The 18,913-nt window shown below is 49.1% G+C and overlaps 1 protein-coding gene across 2 annotated transcripts in view; it reads right to left on the bottom strand.

Moving 5' to 3' along the window:
* The window catches only part of SMOC2 (SPARC related modular calcium binding 2), a 165,691-nt gene that overhangs the window by 81,845 nt on the left and 64,933 nt on the right, over positions 1-18,913 (bottom strand). The window contains exons 5-7 of one of the 2 annotated variants that reach the window (XM_033100475.1): positions 7,201-7,248; positions 4,135-4,215; positions 2,843-2,917 (exon numbers count right to left, since the gene is read on the bottom strand). In XM_033100475.1, the coding sequence (XP_032956366.1) occupies positions 2,843-2,917; positions 4,135-4,215; positions 7,201-7,248 (204 nt within the window). The remainder of the gene's footprint in view (positions 1-2,842; positions 2,918-4,134; positions 4,216-7,200; positions 7,249-18,913) is intronic. The other variant, XM_033100476.1, reaches the window with a different exon arrangement.

Raw genomic sequence — 18,913 nt, 5'->3', positions numbered from 1 at the left:
GCTGCTGTGTGCTTCCGTGGGCTGCTGAGTGCTTCTGCGGGCTACTATGTGCTGCCGTGAGCAGCCGGTGGACAGCATGAGTGGCCGGCAGCCATCGTGAGCTGCCGTGAGCTGCTGTGAGCAACCAACCGACAACTGGCAACCGACTGCCTCAGCCAGGGGGAGCGCAAGGCTCGTAATACCGGCATGGGCCAGGGAGCTGTGTCTTACACAACTAGACTGAGAAAAAATGTCTTGAACCAGAAGGTGGGGGGAGGCGGAAGAAGAGGGGAAAAGAAAAACAACAACAACAACAAAAGAATAGTCCTTCTAAAAAACTACGATCACTACATGCTCCAAAACACATTTGATCACATCCACACGTGGCAATCATATTCCATGCATTTGGTAAAATAAGTGACATCATATACTGTAGTACAAATTCCTAGGGAAAATAGTCATTTTAACTGATATAAAGACACATCAGAGAAAAGCAATCTGTGCTTAATTGGGCCTGTTCTATAAAAGGACATGAAAGAGCACAGGTGCCCTTCCATATCTGTGGGTTTTGATTCAACCAACCGCAGATTGAAAACAGTATCTTTGGTCCTCAGTTGGGAAATGGGGACACAGTGTGCAGACTATATGTGTGGTTCTAGGCCATTTTACATAAGCAACTTGAGAATCCACAGAGTTTGGTATCTGCGGGGGTCCTGGAACCCATCTCCTTCAGCTACTGACGGTACTAACACATAGGGTACATTTTTTAAAAATACAGAATAATAAATAGGTCAAATTATTTATGTTTTGTTAAATGAATATGTCTACTTCCACCAAAGAAAATTATTAGTAAAAGTATCTTTCAAAAATAAAAATTAAATACAAATGAAACTCCTCTGACATTTGAAATCTTAATGACAAAAGTGGTCATAGAAACCCCATGACCATTTGCCATTTCTCTGTTAACTTAATAAATTTAATACTATTTTTAACATCCTAAAATACCAACGAGGTCTGACTCTTTTCAGACCCTCAAAAGAACATGTGTCTGGACAACTGGTATTAAGCACAGATATAATCAGGTAATTTCATGCCCCATGTCTATAAATCAATTCAATGTCGTCTTTTTGTGATCTACTCATTTGGGCTGATTTAATCAAATTATAGTGTAGGCTAACTTATGTAAACTGGAACTTCCTGAAACATTATTTTCAGTCCCACTAAATACTTAAAGCCTGCACTGTTTTCATTGGTTAATTATAACTGACAGGCCACTTAAGGCCTGAAAATCTGGTAACAGCAAGTGATGGCTGAAGCACAAAAATGTATTTGTTTCATGAGTGCATATGGAACTTACTGCCAAAACCTGAAATAGCTTTATACTGACAATTAAAATTGCTTTAAAAAATGCAAATGTCCAGTGACCTTCTTTACAATAATTTTACATTTGTGTCTCAAATTAATTTTAAGTACTGCCATGTTACTCTCCCATGAGACACTTTCAAGACCCACCAGTAAATCTGAAACATACACTGTTTTCATTAATTTCCCATGCACTAATGTACATAATACAGAAGCAAGTCAAATAAGGTAACTTTTGAGAATACAGTGAAAATATTGAACAAAACTAACTCTGTTTCTAAAGTTCATAGGAGAAGTACACAGGTTAATATCTTTAGACACTAGGGAAACTTGTCCATAATAGTAATTTCTGAGAAAAAAATTGTACATCCCGTAAATAAGTTTTTAATTTCCCTGCCATCTGTACACAGATATCCAATGGTCGAGCCTTTGGTTTTGCCCTTTATTAACTCAACCCACAGAAGCGCAGCCACAGCGGACGCAGGCCCATGCTGGACAGAAAAACCCTGAAACTATGCAGATAAGACACTGAGGTTTGAGGCAGTGGTAAGAAAGCCACAGGGCAGGAACCGAGTAAGAAGAAGGCACTGGCTTGTCCCACCCAGCCCCCTACCCTGCGCTCATGGGTCATTCTCTGGTCAGTCAGAGTATTTCCCCTCCACAGCCTGCCCTGGTGCCCTGAGCTGGCGGCTGAAGTGTCCAGACTCGGGCACTGCCTCAGGAGTCCCTTTCAGGGTGCAGAGGAGGGTGAAGACAGAAACCAGCTGCTCTTCCTATCGGAACGTGCATGGACCTTTTGAACTCGTTACGTAAATGGGTGTTGAAAACACACATTGAAGAAATGTCGGTAAGCATGGCTCTAAGAGAGCCCGCCTTTGGGAAGGTCTGCAGTTTGTCCCTCGAGGCCGAGCATGGAAAACCCACGTTCTTAGAAGTCTGTGTCTCTGGCAGCCAAGCACGGGCCCTGGGTGACGTCTCTCCTTCAATAACAATATATGGAAACCTCACTTGAGAGCCGAGGACATGCACAGAATCAACTGAGCACGAACGAGAATTGCAGACGGCGTCAGTTTTCAGGAAAACGGGGAAAGTCACTAACCAGGCACAGAAACCCACGACCTGTCCACAAAACGTCACGTAGTCAGTTTTCAAAGGTAAAAGTTCTATCAAACACTGGTTGGTTGGTAGCAAAGCCATCCACACGGTTTCAAGGATTTTGAACCAAATTAGCCAAGTGAGTTGACATCTCTGGAATTAGCTCAAAAGCAAGTACCTATGATCAATATTTCCACTTTCATATCTAAAACTAAAGTCTTCTTTGCACATGCAGTGAAATATTTCAAATAACTTAGAAAATGTAATAAAAATACCAAAATTTGAACTACATTTTGGTGGCCAAGTTGTAACGATTATTTGCACGACTGATTGGGAGCCACAGAAGAAGATGTACTATACACTCAAGTTCAAGAAAGCAAAGCCAGTGACATTAGGCCCTTTTTACCTGCATTCTTACTGGTTTTGTTCTGTCGGCTTTTAACTTGTTCCGTCCAAAGCGTGGGGTAACGTGATGCAATGTCTAGTAAATCAAAAGAAAATGATAATTATTTTTAATTAATTATGAAAACAAAAAGTGTCTCAATTAAAGATTTCAGCAGGTAGCCTAAAAGCCAAAAAAAACAACAACAACAATATAATAAATAAATCCATATTGTACATTTAAAAAAAGAGTTGAAATAATTATGTGCGTGAGACAACAGGAAATAATAATATACATTTTACATTTTTTAGCATATTTTTTCTTTCTTTCTTCATCCAAAAGTGTAAATAAAAGTTATGTGAATCCAGACAGGCTCCACCTGATAGAAGCAGGATTTAGCAGAAAGCCCCAACGTCCAGAAACATCCCTGGGTGGTCAAGATGGATATTCGCAGAACATACAGGGTTTCACTCAGTTGAAAGAGTCAACACAAAGTGTAACATGCAAGACAGAACTTTCTGCGCATCTTTTCAGTGATGTGTGTAAGGGACATAACTGGACATCAACAGTGTGGTGTCATCACACTCTGTGCCTGAGAACTGCACTGACGCAGGCTGGCCGGGTCCGGCCCACCTCTGCCACTTGCTGGTCTTATGACCTGGGACAGGTCACCCCAGGTTCTCACCTGTGAGGCAGGAGTCTCAAGACTCAGCGAGCAGCTCAGCTGAGCGTACGCTGGGTAGCGAGTAGCAGCGTGCCAGCGGTGGTCACTATTGCTATTATTAGCAAAGCACGACGTAATTCTACGTCGCAGATTGATTTATGATGTGCGTTCCTTATATTCTGTCTTCAACCCCTGATCTCTTTTGACCGGAAAACTGGTGCTACATTGGCAGATACCTAAGACAGCTCCCCAAGGCTGAGAGTAGGAAACCCACCTGTCATGACTACAGAATTCAGAAAACTTGGGAAGCACCTTTTGTGCATGTGACTTTACACAGCTTATGTGTGCCTGATGTGACTGACAGCTGTGACACAGGACCAGGCAAAATGGCGTATGCCATGGCACTCTTCTGAAGGATGTATTCTATATTACCGAAACTATGAAATGCCAGCCCGGAGATCTTGATTTAAAGCACCACCTTTGTGTCACACTATATGAAAGCACATGGCAGCATTCACAGCCCTCAGGAAAGACAGGGCGGCTCGCACAGTAGGAAATGGCTGCGTGGAGTCATACCAGATGACGTGCCCCCGCCCAGGCCCAGGACCACCCTTGCTCTGCTCCCCCCAAACCCCGGTTCCCTGGAGCTCACCTTCTTCATCTCCTTGAGGCTGAGTCTCCAGCGCTGGAGCTGAGGCATCTGAATTCAGAACGGAAAAGATTTGCAAGGAGACTACAATTATGAGAGTAAGTAAGTAAGTGTGCATACGGGATGAGGCGAAGGATTTGCAAACCGCCCCCACAAATTAATGCAAACAACACCCCAGTATGCGCAGCAACCTGGGCGTCCAGGCCGGGGCTTGTCTTAAAGCCCCAGCGACGCCTCGGGAGCTGCCAGTTCACTGTTCCACCCATGGCTGGAAACACCGGTCCATGAAGGAAGTGTTAGACGTGGTTTCCAGCCACCAGCAGAGCCAGCAGAGGCCGCAGGATGGACACGAGGAAGAGACAAATGTGAGCAGGCCTCGAGCAGCAGGGAGAAACTCAGCTCAGAAATCAGTGAGTCCGGTCATTCAATGCTACGGGGAGATAGGCGGGCAGGAGCGAGGGGTGCAGTGGGGAGCCAGACGCCCGCACCTGCCCCATGTTCCTGAGTGGAAAGGCAGGGGTGAACGAATCATGGACTGAACTGCCCCCAGGCACCTCTGTACCCCTGAGGCCCCTCTGTCCCCTTGTGCAGGGGAATAATCCACGTGAGAGGCTAAGGTGTGAGGGGCTGGGGTGGCCGGACAAAGTGAAGGAGACCAGAGAATGGAGGGATGGGAGTGCGGGGGATGAGAGAACTCGGGGTCGTTTCACTGAAGACATATATTCCAAATGAATAATCTGTGTTTAATTTGTTAAAAAACAGTCTTGGGGTTCCCTGGGTAACTACAAAGTTTGCAGGGTCCTGAAACCTAGCAGGATAACATGGCAAGTGACCTTTTGGATCCTTCTTGTGACAAGTGGGCCCCTGCTAGGGACGTGGTCACAAGGCCATTCGTGGGGGCTCCAAGAACCAGCCTAGTGTGTTCCACTCATGCAATTTTGTTATCTAATAACTTCAGGATCAAAATACAATAAGCAGGGCAGAGACGAGGACCAGCACACAGCTTGTCTCGTCACTACGATCCATTACTTTCCCAGTCGTCTGAAGAATAACAATGCAGTTTCTCAGAAGTTCTTTTCAGGGGAAAAACCAAAAAGAAGTTTTCCAACACTCTTTCACATTAAATAATCTCTTAAAAATAGTTTCCTATTTGTCAAAATACTGACAACATGTAACATCATTTATTTGAAATATCCAAGCCTAATATTGACAGCAACTCTAACCTGAGCGTTTTGCTACTGAATGTTTTGTCATCTTCTTCCAAGAAACTAAAATACTGGGAGCACACTTAGAACATATTTAGAAGCCCTAAAAGCGCAGAGTGAGAAAAAGCCTTGGCATGTTTAAAGGTCTTTTTAAACGACAACAGTCCAACACATTACCCGAGTTGTGCCTGTCTGCTGAGGCCTAAGCAGGTCACATTTTGGGGCTACCAGCCTGTCCCCAGAATCACTGGGCCCAGTTCCAGCAGGAGCAGCACTTCCGTCTCCTGCCTGTGGCCCCCCTCTCCTGTCAGCATGACTCTCCCAGGCTAGTCCCTTCAATACTTGCATCCAAAATAACAAACCCACTGGCACCCACTGGGCGCAGCTTTGAGAAAATGAAATAAAGCACATGGAGAGCTGTGTGCTTTCCGTTTTGCCCCTAGGAGAGTTTGCTATCTCATTTCAATCTCCACACATGTCTGAGACCGAGGGGCCTCCATAGGAAGTTTTCTTCCCTTAAACACACCAATTCCCCAGGGATCTTTTGTCTTTGTTTTCTATTTTATTTTTAATACAGTGGACTCAACAGGTATCACAATGCATGAGATTAGGGAGCACCCTCTGAAACAGTATTTCCTTCCTTCCAGCTCCTCCTTTCAGCATCTGATTCATCTTGCTAATCACTTCCTCTTTTCTGCAAAATATCAATATGCCCATCCAAGCAGCTTCAGTGAATCTCACAGACGCCGGTCTGAGCCATGGCTCGGACATACGCAGCCTCATCTGGTTCCTTGGCAAACGTGAGCCCTCTCGCAGTGTTCTGACCACGCCTGCCTGCCGCTGTCTTTCAGCTGGAAAACGGGCCATTCTCCCCAACTATGAGGAAACGCGTACACCTGTCTCCACTGCCACACCATGTGTCCACTCAAATGCCTCTTCTGTCCTGAAACCCGTCCATCAACAGCTCCCTCTACTCCCACCCTCACCGAGCGCTCTCACAGGATAGTGGCTCCTCCTGTGTCAATGTGCGTGTTTGTCTTACTAACACAGACAGACTCTGCAATCCCCCCAGGGCAGGACCACGCCACCAGAGTGTCCTTGTTTAAGGGAGGTGGGTCCAATACGACTCAGGTCTACTTGGCTGTGGGTCACTTTTCTTTAGTACTGGTCAAACACTGCCTCTCTCACAAAAACCGTGACTTAGATTCAGTACTAAAATGTGATTGTTACTCCATTTTGAAAATAACTTCTGGCCTTAAAGGCTGATATAAGATAAAGACAAAAAATGTGTCAAAGGGTCTATAGGGTGACAGCGGAAGAAAGGACACAGGGACAGGTGGGAGTCAGCCATGATGAGCATGCAGCCCTCCAGACATGGGCCGGGATGCTACAGAGTGATTTCTAAAGGAACGGATAACGGCCCCCTCTGGTTCCTGTTGGTACCAGTCCCCCAGGAAGTGGCTGCCCCAGGTGGATATGCTATTCTTCTCTCTTCCAAGGAAGACTTGAGACGACTCCACCTGCAGTCCTCAATGATTTCTATGCTTTAGAATCATACAGACAACAGCCAGAATACTAAACCTGAGTCCTCTCCACAGGTATGGACTCCAGGGGACACCTAACAACAGCTACAGGACACCTAACAACATAAGCCAGCATCAGGACTTCTCAGACTTGGCTTGTGTTGGCGCCTGGCAATCCTAAGGGTTGCGCAAATGTTCACCGAATGAATAAGTAACAAACTACGTCAGCTCTCTTTATCATCACTGGTACATGTTTAAATTTTAACTTGAGAACTTATTTTAAGGCATAAATTAGATAAGATGTAATATATCATCATGTAAATTCATTTTAAGATAGTTACCTGTTTTTCCTGTGCCTTCCCGTTGGGGTAACTTTTCATTTATGGAACCTGGAGGGGGAACAGAAGCAATGGATTTACTTTGGCTCTCACATGGCCGTCAGTCGTTGTTACATAAATACTTTACCCCATTTTGAGGACTGCACAGCACTTTGTCGCTTCCTAGTTCAATTATACAAGCCATCCAGAACCCTGAGGTGGCACGGCCACCTGAAATCACAACTCCTAACCCGGGAAACATACTTGTAAGAGCAGCTTTTATCTCTGTTGCCTTCTTAACATACCGTGTTTCCCCGAAAATAAGACCTAGCCGGACAATCAGCTCTAATGCATCTTTTGGAGTAAAAATTAATATAAGACCCGGTCTTATTTTACTATAATATAAGATTAGGTCTTATAATATAATATAATATAATATAATATAATATAATATAATATAATATAATATAATATAATATAATATAAAGACCGGGTCTTATATTAATTTTTGCTCCAAAAGATGCATTAGAGCTGATTGTCCGGCTAGGTCTTATTTTCTGGGAAACACGGTACCTCACCATGTTGCAGTAGTAAAATGAATTGGATTTAAAAAATGTTGTTTTAATAATAAAAAGTTACACAACTGAAGAGAAACAAAAACCCTGGTTTCAACTGGAATACTTGTAGAAAAGAAACCAAGGAACCATCTCTTTGTAAAGGAGAACAGGAAGTAGGCTCAGGCCGATGAAGTAGCTTATAACAAAATTTTGTAGCATTTATATTCTACTAAAAGATTCATATTACAAATAGGAAGAGTTTTTCTTTCTTCCCCATTACACTGGAACTTCTACAGGCACCAACATTTTCCCTCATCATTATTACACATACCCAAAGAAATAAAATAAATTCTGTTCAAAATTACTTTGGAGTTTATCTGCCAATTCAGTTCAGAATACCCTATCCAGGGTTCTGGTAGAATTACCCTGCTCAAATGCTAGGTGATACTTCTTAGCAAAAGCATCTCATGAACGAGAACTTGAAATTTACTGTTGGTTATTTCAACTTTGAATCTGATATTGAAATACAAACCAACACTTATGCTAAAGATAGAAACTACGTGCAAGTCTGAGAGTACTGGACATTTAACAGCAGGGCAGCAGGAGACACACAGCACCTCGTAGTGGAAAGGGGTCTCGAAGGACAGAGAAGGTGACAGAGCCTCTTGGCACGAAGACTCCCTCAAACACTGGCGGAAACTACCTGGTGGTGACGGGTTCTCCTACGCTTCCCAGACCACTTAAAGGAACACGCCACGGCCATCCCCAACACCTCTCTCCGATAAACACGCGGTATCGCCAGCCTCCCAGAAGCTGAGCAGGAGACACCCCTTCTCCCCAGCTGCCTGTCTGGGATGTAACGGAGGATGTGCGTTTGCAAACTGAGTTTCACCAGTGGATAAAAAGGACCCTATTCCCCACTTCATCTATTTGCACCGTTTTCAGGGCTTGCCGAGGCCCCTGTTTATCCCCAGTTGCTGCTGTTGCCACTGGATAGAATGCTACGTGGTCTCCAGGCATCAGAACATGGGGTTAAACTTCTGCCTGGTATGAGTCCCCTGGACGTAAAACGGCCTGCCTCCCTGTGTGGCCTTCTCACAAAGCTTTCGGGATCCCACTTTTCTTGTTTCTCCCTTTTGTACCATCTCTTTACAAACCCAGATTTCTTAAGAGCTTAAGTTTCTTAGTCATCGGTTTATTTTTATCATGTGATTCCACAATGAGTCAAAAAACGTTTTCCACTTTTGGCTGGAAGTTATAATAGTTTGGTAATATTTCTGAATAGAACTACGTAGGTTTTAATATTCTGAGCTAAATGTAAATGCCCTAAATAATAATCTGATGCCCCCATGAGAGTTTCCCAACCAAACTGAGACAATATTTTGCAATCTAAGGACGGAAGAGTCCAAACTGCTCGTTCACGATTTGATGAGAGGCTAAAAGCCGAAGACGGCATTAAGAAATTTTCTTTTCTCTCTGAATCAACCAACATTTCGGTTTTCTCATCAACTCCTAAATTTAGCCAGCACTTACTGGAATAAATCCATACAAAAATAATTCCATCTTGCCCTTCACATATAAGAAATAATCTTAAAGCAGAAGCCAGGCTCCCTCGAGAAGCAGCTCCATGGTCCAAACATTAGAGGAGATGCTGAGAGGGCCTTTGCTTCATCTTCCAACCACCTCTGGACAAGAAGACTCCCCCAAACTTCCTGCAACACCCCATCCCCAGGGATGCGGAAACGGCTGAGCACCATGGCTCAGTCCTCATGGCTAAACAACAATGCAAACGGGAACCCACAGGTCCAGAACCAAAAGGCAGCTCCTTCTGTAATTACTTTGTTCCGGAGATAAGGATTTGCTGAAGAATTCCCGAGAGTTTGGGGCATGCAAGATTCTAGGACGAGGGTGCAGGAGGGGGACCTGGAGGTGGGAATTGGAGACAGTGAAGAGATGCAAGCTGTGCACAGGGCGGGTGGCTGCTCTGTCCCGATCCAATGTCTGTTCTGTGACATGAGACTCTGCTCACCACTGCACCTCACCCGGATTCCAAAGGACACGGACCCTCCCACCAGTCAGAGCTCATTCCAGTCAAACGCTCTTTTAAAAGGTCGTCCTCTTTAGCAAGTAGGGCATGCGTTTCTGGTGAAGGAAACCACAAAAACACCATGTGAGAATGTCTACGGCTTAAGGGCGGAGTCCTGTCTCTCTGAGCACTTGGTGCAAACCCAGCTTCACTCAGCAACGCCACCTTGGTGCCAAGCGGCCCGAAGGAGGGCGCAGGCTCTGCTAGCAGAGCTGGTGGTCCCGGACAAGCCCCTTTCTCAAGTGCTAAGTGCTCTGTAACAGTAGCTAAGGCGAGGAAGGCAGCCCTGCGTGCCAGAGGACGAGCACCGGCCTGAGCTCAGCCCACCGCGTGGCAGGGAGTGCGGGTCAGCCAGGAGCCCGCATCTCCTTCAGAGGCAGGAACCAAGCCAGGGCCTCAGCCCTTCTGGAAATCTCCTGGCCAACAGCACATGGACAAACATCACGTGGCTCTGCGTCCGCAAAAAGACAGAGAGAGGACAGAACAAAAAAAGGAAGGAACGGGAGTGGAAGGCACAGCGAGGGCCACGCTTGCCCCACTTTCTGGACCAGCATTTCCCTGTGCTGTGACCTCGTGTCACCTCGCCGACACAGGGCTCCCTGAGGACAGCGTCCCATGAAGCCTGCCCTGAACATCGGCCGCTTCGTCGCTCGGGGGCTTCTCCACGGACGCATCTCCAGGCTTTTCTCAGGAGCCACCGGTTGCCCCGCATCAGGACATGTGCGGTGACACACAACTGTGTGACTACCGGGAGGCATGGCGTTGTCGGCAGAAAGCAGAACGTGGACAGCAGAACAGACGTACTCCTCACCGCTCCGTGGCCCTGGCACGTGCCTGTGGCCGTCCGCACTCAGCGGCCTCGTCTGTACAGTGGGCAGGATATTCCTGCCTCAGGCTGAAGGGAGCTTGTGGCTGAAGGAACACACCAGAGGTGCCTGTGAGCGCTCACGCAAACATCCGGGTCACGTGATTCTATGCGTGTCTGTGTCACATATGACACGTGTAGCCTCTCTGCACACAGCTATGTTTCACACGTGGAGAGGGCGACAACCCACTCCCAAGGAGAATGCTGGCTCCACTCAGAGCAACCAGACAAAAATGTACGGCTACTGGCAGGGCACCGACAGGCCTGCATGAGCTCAGCCTCCCTCTGTGACAACTTTCACTCATTCATTCACTCACGCATTCATTCATTCACTCACTCACTCATTCATTCATTGAACACGTGCTCTGTGTGTTCCCACAGGTAAACCATGCAAGGGACACAGCACTAAAAAGTTTCATCTAGTTTGGGGAGATGGGCATTAAACAGAAATTACCAAAATAATTTCTCTCTCAGTTGTGCACATAGCTGATGTCTACACAGTCCCACTGCGTGCTGACCCTTCTTAGTACCTCATATACATTAAGTCACTCACTGCGGATACAGCCCAATGATACGGCACTTTACTCATCGCACCCATGATACAGATGAGGAAATGGAGGCCCAGAGGCAAGAGGCCTGCCCAGGTCCCTCAGCCAGTAAGTGGCAGAGCCGCTCAGGGGAGCTCACTCTGTCAGAGCCATCAGGGCGGCCCCTCTGAGGAAGCAGGGAGGGAAGAGGCACGAGGCAGAGAGGACCCGGTGGGAAGGGGCACGGCGTGTCCAGGCCACAGCGAGGGCCCAGGCCCCTCCAGGGCCCAGAAGTGTCCTCTGCGACGTGTCATCCATCCGTGCCGTTCTGTGCACGTGGCCTGCCCCAGGTCACACCTCTGTCTTACCCTCTCGGCTTCTGCACAGCCTACTGTGACGACCGTGTGCAGAAGGCCCTGATTAAGAGCGGGATGCCTGAGCATGACCTGAGAACGCTCACGAGACGCTGGCTACTTGCAGGGGCCACTGTCAGATTTCAAACACACATACGCGCTCCGAGCTGTGAAGAGGCTTGGGCGGAGAACAAGGTGAAAAACAGTTGTGCACGACATGGCAGAGTGGGGGCAGGGGGCCAGGCACCGAGGGCCCCGGGAGAGAGGAGGTGACACTGACGTCAGAGTTCTTGATAAGCAGCCATCCCCGTGTTGCCCTCCTGTGGAAGGCCCGCCCTAGCATGGGCGCCAGGGCAGCCAGCGCTGGATGCAGCCTGCACAACGCAGCTGTCTGAGCTCAGCTGCCGGTCAGTCGGTGCGGTCCTGTGCCTGCCCGGCTTACCTCCCTGGGTGGCTGCAGACCAACCCAGTAGTGTCTGTCACAGTGGGTGAGGAGCCGGCCACCCAGAGCATAACACACCATCCGCAGGCCACCCCATCTGTCCGGCCCCGTCTAGCTGGCCCCATGCATGAGGCTGTGCACTCTCTGCTCCTGTCCCCACAGCAGGCCTGAGTCTGAGCATCTTGAGCTCATCAGGGCAAGGCAGGAACTGCTTCTTGTCCCCACTGATCTGATTCAAACCCACCCACCATGGTGCCGGCTGGGTACCCCATTGCGTGGGGCAGCCTTAGTGAGCCCCGCCTCCGGAGGCACGTAGCAGAAGACACTGTACGTCTGTTATGTGACACTGTACACCAGACAAGCAACGTTTCCCAGACACCGTGACTCTCATGACCATAGACTGTCCCTGAGTGTGTGACTCAGGAATACCGGCTTCACAGTAATCAGGGAGGAGACAGAGGAAGCCGCCGCCTTCACACCCTCTGTGTCCATTGATGTAAAAACAGGACGTACAGTCATGCCAGGTGGACTCCAACATCCTGTGCGTGAGTAGCTGGAAGGACCAACTTCACATTAGTGAACATTTCCAACAAGGACCTTGACTTGCAGGTGTCACTGTGCACCGTGACACAGCTCGGTATGAATGGCCAGGCTCCAGAGGACGTAGCAAGCAGCCAGCCTTGGCCAGGTGTTGGTGAGGCTGGGACCCTGGATGAGGCAGCGGCCCCCACAGGCTGGGGGGCCACATCTGCCCCATCTCAGAATGAAGGGGTGCCTCCCGGTGGTGCTGACACCCATCGGTGGACAGGCCGTGAACCGACTGCACACAGGCGTCTCGTGTGAGGTCTTTCCCTTCCGCCTGACGTGGGCCCGTCTCACTTGCTCTCAGGACCTCTAGCGGCTGCAGCATCCCTGCACCTTCAGTGGCCCCGGCTCGGTCCCGGAGGTCCAGTGCCCGTGGAGCAGCCAGGGCCGCTGGCCACTGGAGTGCCTGCCGGGGGAGCCAGCCACTCGCCTCCTGCAACAGCAGCACCGAAGAACAGGACAGTCCTGTGGGAACCGGGAGCACAGTTTCTTGCAACACAGCTGTGGTCCCAAACACGACGGCTCTCGCTGAAAGGGGAACTGGCCTTTGCAGCAGCCAGCTGCATCACCAGCCGAGCCAGCACCCACACTGCCTCGCTGAGCACGGGGAGCCCGCACGCCCCGGATTCTGAGCCTGCCTGCCTTTCGCACTTGTTCTCACCAGCTTTCCCTCAGAGCCAGTGTTACACCTTCCCGCTTCAGACACAGGAGCACCTGACCCCACGTCCTCTTTCCAGGAACCTGGGGAGAGACTGGTGGCCTGGCCTTGACCTAGGCCAGGGGCCAGGGCCAGACGTGCTGACCACAGGGGCAGCCTCCAGGAGGATGGGCACATTGTGCGACCGTCCTACCTACCTGGCAGCAAGAGCAGGCTCAGCTGGAACCAGTGCCTGGTGCCCCTATCCCCCAGGTGGTCCAGTAGACCAGCAAGGGTCCCTCTGAACGGACGAGCCCACCTGAACCACAGCCACACTGGGGGATGGTCGGTACCTTACATGGAGGCGAGACGAAAGCCTGCATCGTCTGGGTCCCATGGCCAGGGCTCTCAGGACAGCTGCCCGCTGGACTACCCATCCCGCCTGCTGCGGGGAGAGTCGCAGGGACCTTTCCCTGAACCTCCGCTCTCTCCATCAGACACCTAAAGGGTTCAGACCAAATGGACCCCAGCAGGTTCTTCAGGACACTTGGAAGAGAGACCAAGGAGGTACTACATCCCTCCCCACTGGACAGGGAGAGGCACTGACACAGGTGAGGATGGCCGGCAGGCCCTGGAGACGCAAGTCATGGCGGGTAGAGGTGACCAACCCTCCACCACAGGTCCTCTGAGCAGGGGCCACCCAGGAGCATCAGGTCACCTGGAAACGTGTCCCAAAGGCGAGAGCTCAGCCTCCCTCAGACCCACTAAGTCAGGACCCCGTGGCTGGGCCACAGCAGTTATCACGCCCCCCTGCAGACTGAAACGCGAGAGGCGGAGCTCTGAAGAAACAGGCTGGCCCTGTGCGTCCCGCGGCTCTTCTTAGTGTCCTGTCACTGTGCATGGCAGCGTCACCGCGATCACACCAGTCTCTGGCAGGCTGCAGAGGGGACCCTGGCGAGCATGGTCTCTAGCACTCCTGGACGTCTCCTGTTTTGCCATTTATTGTTCCATTTCTGTGCACGCCCAGAGAAACCAAACAAAACCACTTGTTTCCGCTCGGACCTGTGTGGTGCCTGGGGGGGTAAGACCTGCGGGCACCCCCTGTGTTCAGGCTTCCTGGGTTTTTGTTTCCATCCAGCGGGTCTGGCTCTGAACAGTTGGGGTTCCTGGTTAGCAGAGCATCAGAGAAAAGCAGCTTCTCAAGGTACCAGCTGCTGCGCTTTGCACCTGATTATCCCACATCTGAGAATTTCCTCCTCGAAAACGGTGAAGGAAGGAATTACGTAAATCGAAATTTTTCATTTCAAAATGAGAGATTATTTCTGGATTTACTTTCCATTTGTATCCACTTTAATGTCATTGTTTTATATACTTCCATTTCCTACTTGAGTGTCTAATTTTACATGCTTCAATGGCAGGAGCAAATAAATGTGTGTGGCGGCATCGTTCTTGCCAAAAGGTCAGGCAGCATGTTGACGGTTTCATAAATCTTCCCAACATTTGACTATTGTAGTTGCACATAAAAAAAGGTGCTGGGAAAAATGTACCATTTGTTTAAAAAAGTAAGAAGGAAAATCCATACACTTGTTTTTACATCTCTGCACATCTTGAGTACAGCACACCCCGTGTTCTTTAAAGGGGGTTCCATAAATCAGGACCATTTGCTTCTAAAAGACTTCTTAATTTCTTTTATAGTTTTATTAAATATTAGGAAATATGAAAGAAAAGCCATTTGCGGAACAGGTGTGGGAAAAGATGTTTTTGAAGTAATGAAAAATTCAATTAGAAATTAGCCACCACAGTAAATGCACAATGAAGTAATAAAAATGAAAGTGTTAGTCATCTGAAAGCACTTTTTCTTCCTGAAAGAAAAAGTAATAATAAAAGTAATAAGCATTTTTCCTAAAAGGAAAAATAACAACACCTAAACACTGTTCACCAAGTAGTTGAATAATTCAAAGCCAAGTCCAAATTCAAACCGGCCCCACGAGGGTCTGGGGACAGGTGTGCACCAGGCAGAACGGGTCAGCGTGAGTCACGAGTCACTCACAGGTCCGCAGGCTGATTCTCACACAGGCAGTGACGTCGTGTTTGGCATAATAGCCACAACCTGTGGCCTTTTCTTTGAATATTTGACTTAATTTTTCTAAATTGCAGTATTAATCCAAAGCCTTCGGAAACTCCCACAACCTGGAACTTTCATTGGAAATTTTGCACATGCTGTGTTGGCTACATCGAATTACCGTTTTATCTCATCATGGGTAAGATGCATTTCTTCAACATTTCAAAAATTGCCATAATGCTCTGTGTTAGAGGGTAATACATTTTATGTTTTCCTCTAAAAAAATCACTTCTTTAGTGCTGTCTATACAGCAGGCCTCTGATCCACGGGGCCTACGTGCCATGAACCCCAGTGGATGCCTGAAATTGCAGGTTGTACCGAACCCTAGATATAAAATGTTTTCCCTGTACATACAAACCTATGATCGTCTAATTTATAAATTAGGAACAATAAGAGATCAACACCAATCAATAAAATAGAACAATTGTAACAATATACTGTAATGAAAGTTATGCGAATGTGTCCTCTTTCTCGCTGTCAAAATATCTGGAATCTTCCATTTAATATTTTCGGACTGTGGTTGACCTTGCATAACAGAAACAGCAGAAAGCGAAACCGTGGACAGGGGTCGGCAGCATTAAAGTTTGGCAGCCAAAGTCAGTACCTCACTGGTCTCCATGTCCATATGAAAAGTGGGCTCCATTTTCATGCATTTGCTACCTCTTTACATTTCCTTAGCAAGATATATTGAACTATATTAATAACTATCTTTTTTCAGGAAGATAATTTTTAAGCCTAAAGAAAAAGGTACTTTGAGGGGAGAATTAAAAAGTTCCTCTGATCTGTAACCTTTCCAATTCAAGCGAACAATTTTGAATTTGCATTTCAATAATTTTCATCAAGAAATACTTCGGAGACACTAGAAACCAACCACAGCTGTGCTGTTGATTTCAGTATTTGGGAATTCAACTCTTCTGGGTGTTTTCATCAAGTTCCTCACTTTGTAGGGCACTAGGGAGACTCACTAGGGGAAAAGTGAAAAACAAAACAGCTTCTCTGTATCAAGTTAAAATTTTTCGGAAATCATTTAGGATATTGATAAATACGTGGAGTTCCCCCGTTCCGGGTGGAGGCTAAGACTTTAGCCATCGGAGGGAAATGCAAGGATCATGGTCAAATTCCCATAAATAACATGCAGAGTGGTTATTCAATCCGACCCAAGATCCTCTGTCGTTTACAACTGGGCCTTCTGAGAACCCACATTTAGACCGAATGCATACGAGCAGAGTGAACCCCAAACATGACCGTGAACTTCCTCATTCCTGTCGCGGGATTGCAGAGCCTTCCATAACTAACGTCAAAGCATAGTTCAGATGGATCTTATGAAAGTTGCCAGGAGATAAACAGAGATTCCTGCACTGTGAGTGCGGCCTCCTGACCGTTTGGCATGGCTGCCAGGTGAGGAAGGCCCCACCCCTACCCCAACACCTCCCTACACCTGACCTTCTGGGGGGTGAATGTCTGCAGCCTCCAGCCTGTGGGGCATCTCCCCTCCTGTCTTCTGGAACTTGAAGGAAGTCCGCAGCTTCCTTCAAACATACCCCGCAAACTGAGGTACACGTGACCATTCTTTGGCTATTGTAACACCGAGAATTCTTGCACGTAGGTTCAGTTTACAGTGTGTCAAGCCGCTTTGTACTCAGGCCAGGATAAGCTCTTGGCCAGGGTGGGGGCGGACATGAGATTAGAAAGCCTGAGGCTACTTCCAAATAACAGAGACGAGGCAGCTGCAAAATCCTCCCTTGGAAAAAGTCCTTTGTGTTGAAGCTGTGCTCCCACCCTAGCGATGTCACTCTTCAAGTCTTTAAAAAAAGATGAAAAAGAGAAAATCTCTCCAGAAAAATGTAGCCATCAGCTGTGTGCAGAGGGAGGCAGGCCTAGAGGACAGAGGGCTGCTCGGTGGCCCCGGCAGGTCCAGTATCTCCTGAAAGTCACCGCTGCAAGAGAAGAGCCTGCGCAGAAAGGCACGTGCAGATGCAGGGGTTTCAGCCAACAGGGCAGGGGGAGTATACAAATCTGCTGGCCGCTCGCAGGCAGGGCGGCCGAGTGCACCCGGAGGCAGCTCAGAGCAGCCCTGGTCCTAAATACCTGCTGGTAGCGACGGTTGCCATGGACACGCCCCTCTCTCTGGCAGTCTTGTTCACCGCCCTGGCGGACTTGGGGGCAAACCACAGAGGGGCAAACCGAGGAGCAGGGTACTCTTAGGAACAAAGGGTGGGAACGAGACCATCTGCCCCCATTCCTGGGCCCGGCCAACCTGTCCCTCTCTCAGGACCTGTGTCCCCCAGGAGGCCTCTGAGGATTGTCCTGGACAGAGTGAGCCGCCCCCTCAGTGTGTGCCCCTGGCGTCAGGGCTGGGTGTGTCTGTGTGGCTCTCCCAGGCCACCAGCACCTTGCTTGGCAGACGCTCTATGAGCATTGCCTGTGAGTAACTTAATCAACAGTAAACGGTGGGGATTCTTGGGATGGAGGTAATGAGTGGGAGGCCCCACGCGTACGAGGCGAACAGGGCGCGGACACTGTCGCTTGGGAAAGCAGGGGCTGGGGCTCTCTTGGGGCTCTCACATGTGTCAGCCCTTCAAACACCAGCAAGCAGGTGTCCACAGGGGCCAAAGTGGCCTCTCATCCTGGAGCGCCCTGCCTCACTCTGAGTCACGCGTCACATGGCTGACCATCACCAGTGGTGAAAATCTGTGCTGCGCGTTCCTCATTTCCCGACCACAGCCGTCAAGGAAAGGGTGACCGTGAGGAGGGCTCATTAAAGCAGATGGTGGTTTTCAGACTCAGGACGGGGAGTAGCTTGGAGCTTCTCGTCCTCGAGGCAGCTTCTGGGGGCCACGCGGCCCTGGATCTCAGGGCCAGGCCTCACACACATTCTAACGCATTCCATCTCTGATGAGGACGTCGAGGCCTGTGGTCTTACGTCATGGGATCCAGGGGGACTGTGGGCTACGAGACAAAGCTATAGACTGACATCCGAGCTCTGTCACCAGCACAGAGGCCTTGGGTACAGCTCCTACCTGTGAAGCAGAAGGTGACACCATGCCAGCCCAGGCTGCTGTGACACCCCATGTGTCTGTCCCCACGATGCAGCCAACGGCACCCACGCCACACCCGCTGTCTCCACCGCAGGACATCGCTGCTGGCACCCCTCACCACTGGTCTTCCCACGTCCTCATTCACGTCTTTTCCGACCCTCCCCCAGAGCCGCCAGGGCCTCCATTCCTTAACTGCCTCCAGCCAGCTCCCAAGCACCTGCCCCCTTCCCTGCTTCAAACACCCCAGGGAAGGGGGTCCAACCCCTGAACACGCTTTGGGAGAAATCAGTCTGTGTGTTTCCTCTCCTGACAGTATTTGCACTTTTAACTTCTTAAACCTGTGAAATGTTGCATGACCGCTTCATCAGTGCATGGCACCAGGAATCCCCACACAGGTCGAGGCCCTGGGCTCCAGAGCAGGGGGCCGAGTCCCTACACCTTCCCCTTCGCAAGCACAGGTGTCTCTCTGCATCTCTGCAGGCCAGCCGCCGCGCCCACTGTGTGACCCCGGGTCCGTGTCCGACC

This window comes from Rhinolophus ferrumequinum, assembly GCF_004115265.2.
Source record: "Rhinolophus ferrumequinum isolate MPI-CBG mRhiFer1 chromosome 3 unlocalized genomic scaffold, mRhiFer1_v1.p scaffold_36_arrow_ctg1_4, whole genome shotgun sequence".
Classification (NCBI taxonomy): Eukaryota; Metazoa; Chordata; class Mammalia; order Chiroptera; family Rhinolophidae; genus Rhinolophus; species Rhinolophus ferrumequinum.
Note: the sequence above shows the minus strand (reverse complement) of the source record. Positions and strands in the feature narration are given on the sequence as shown.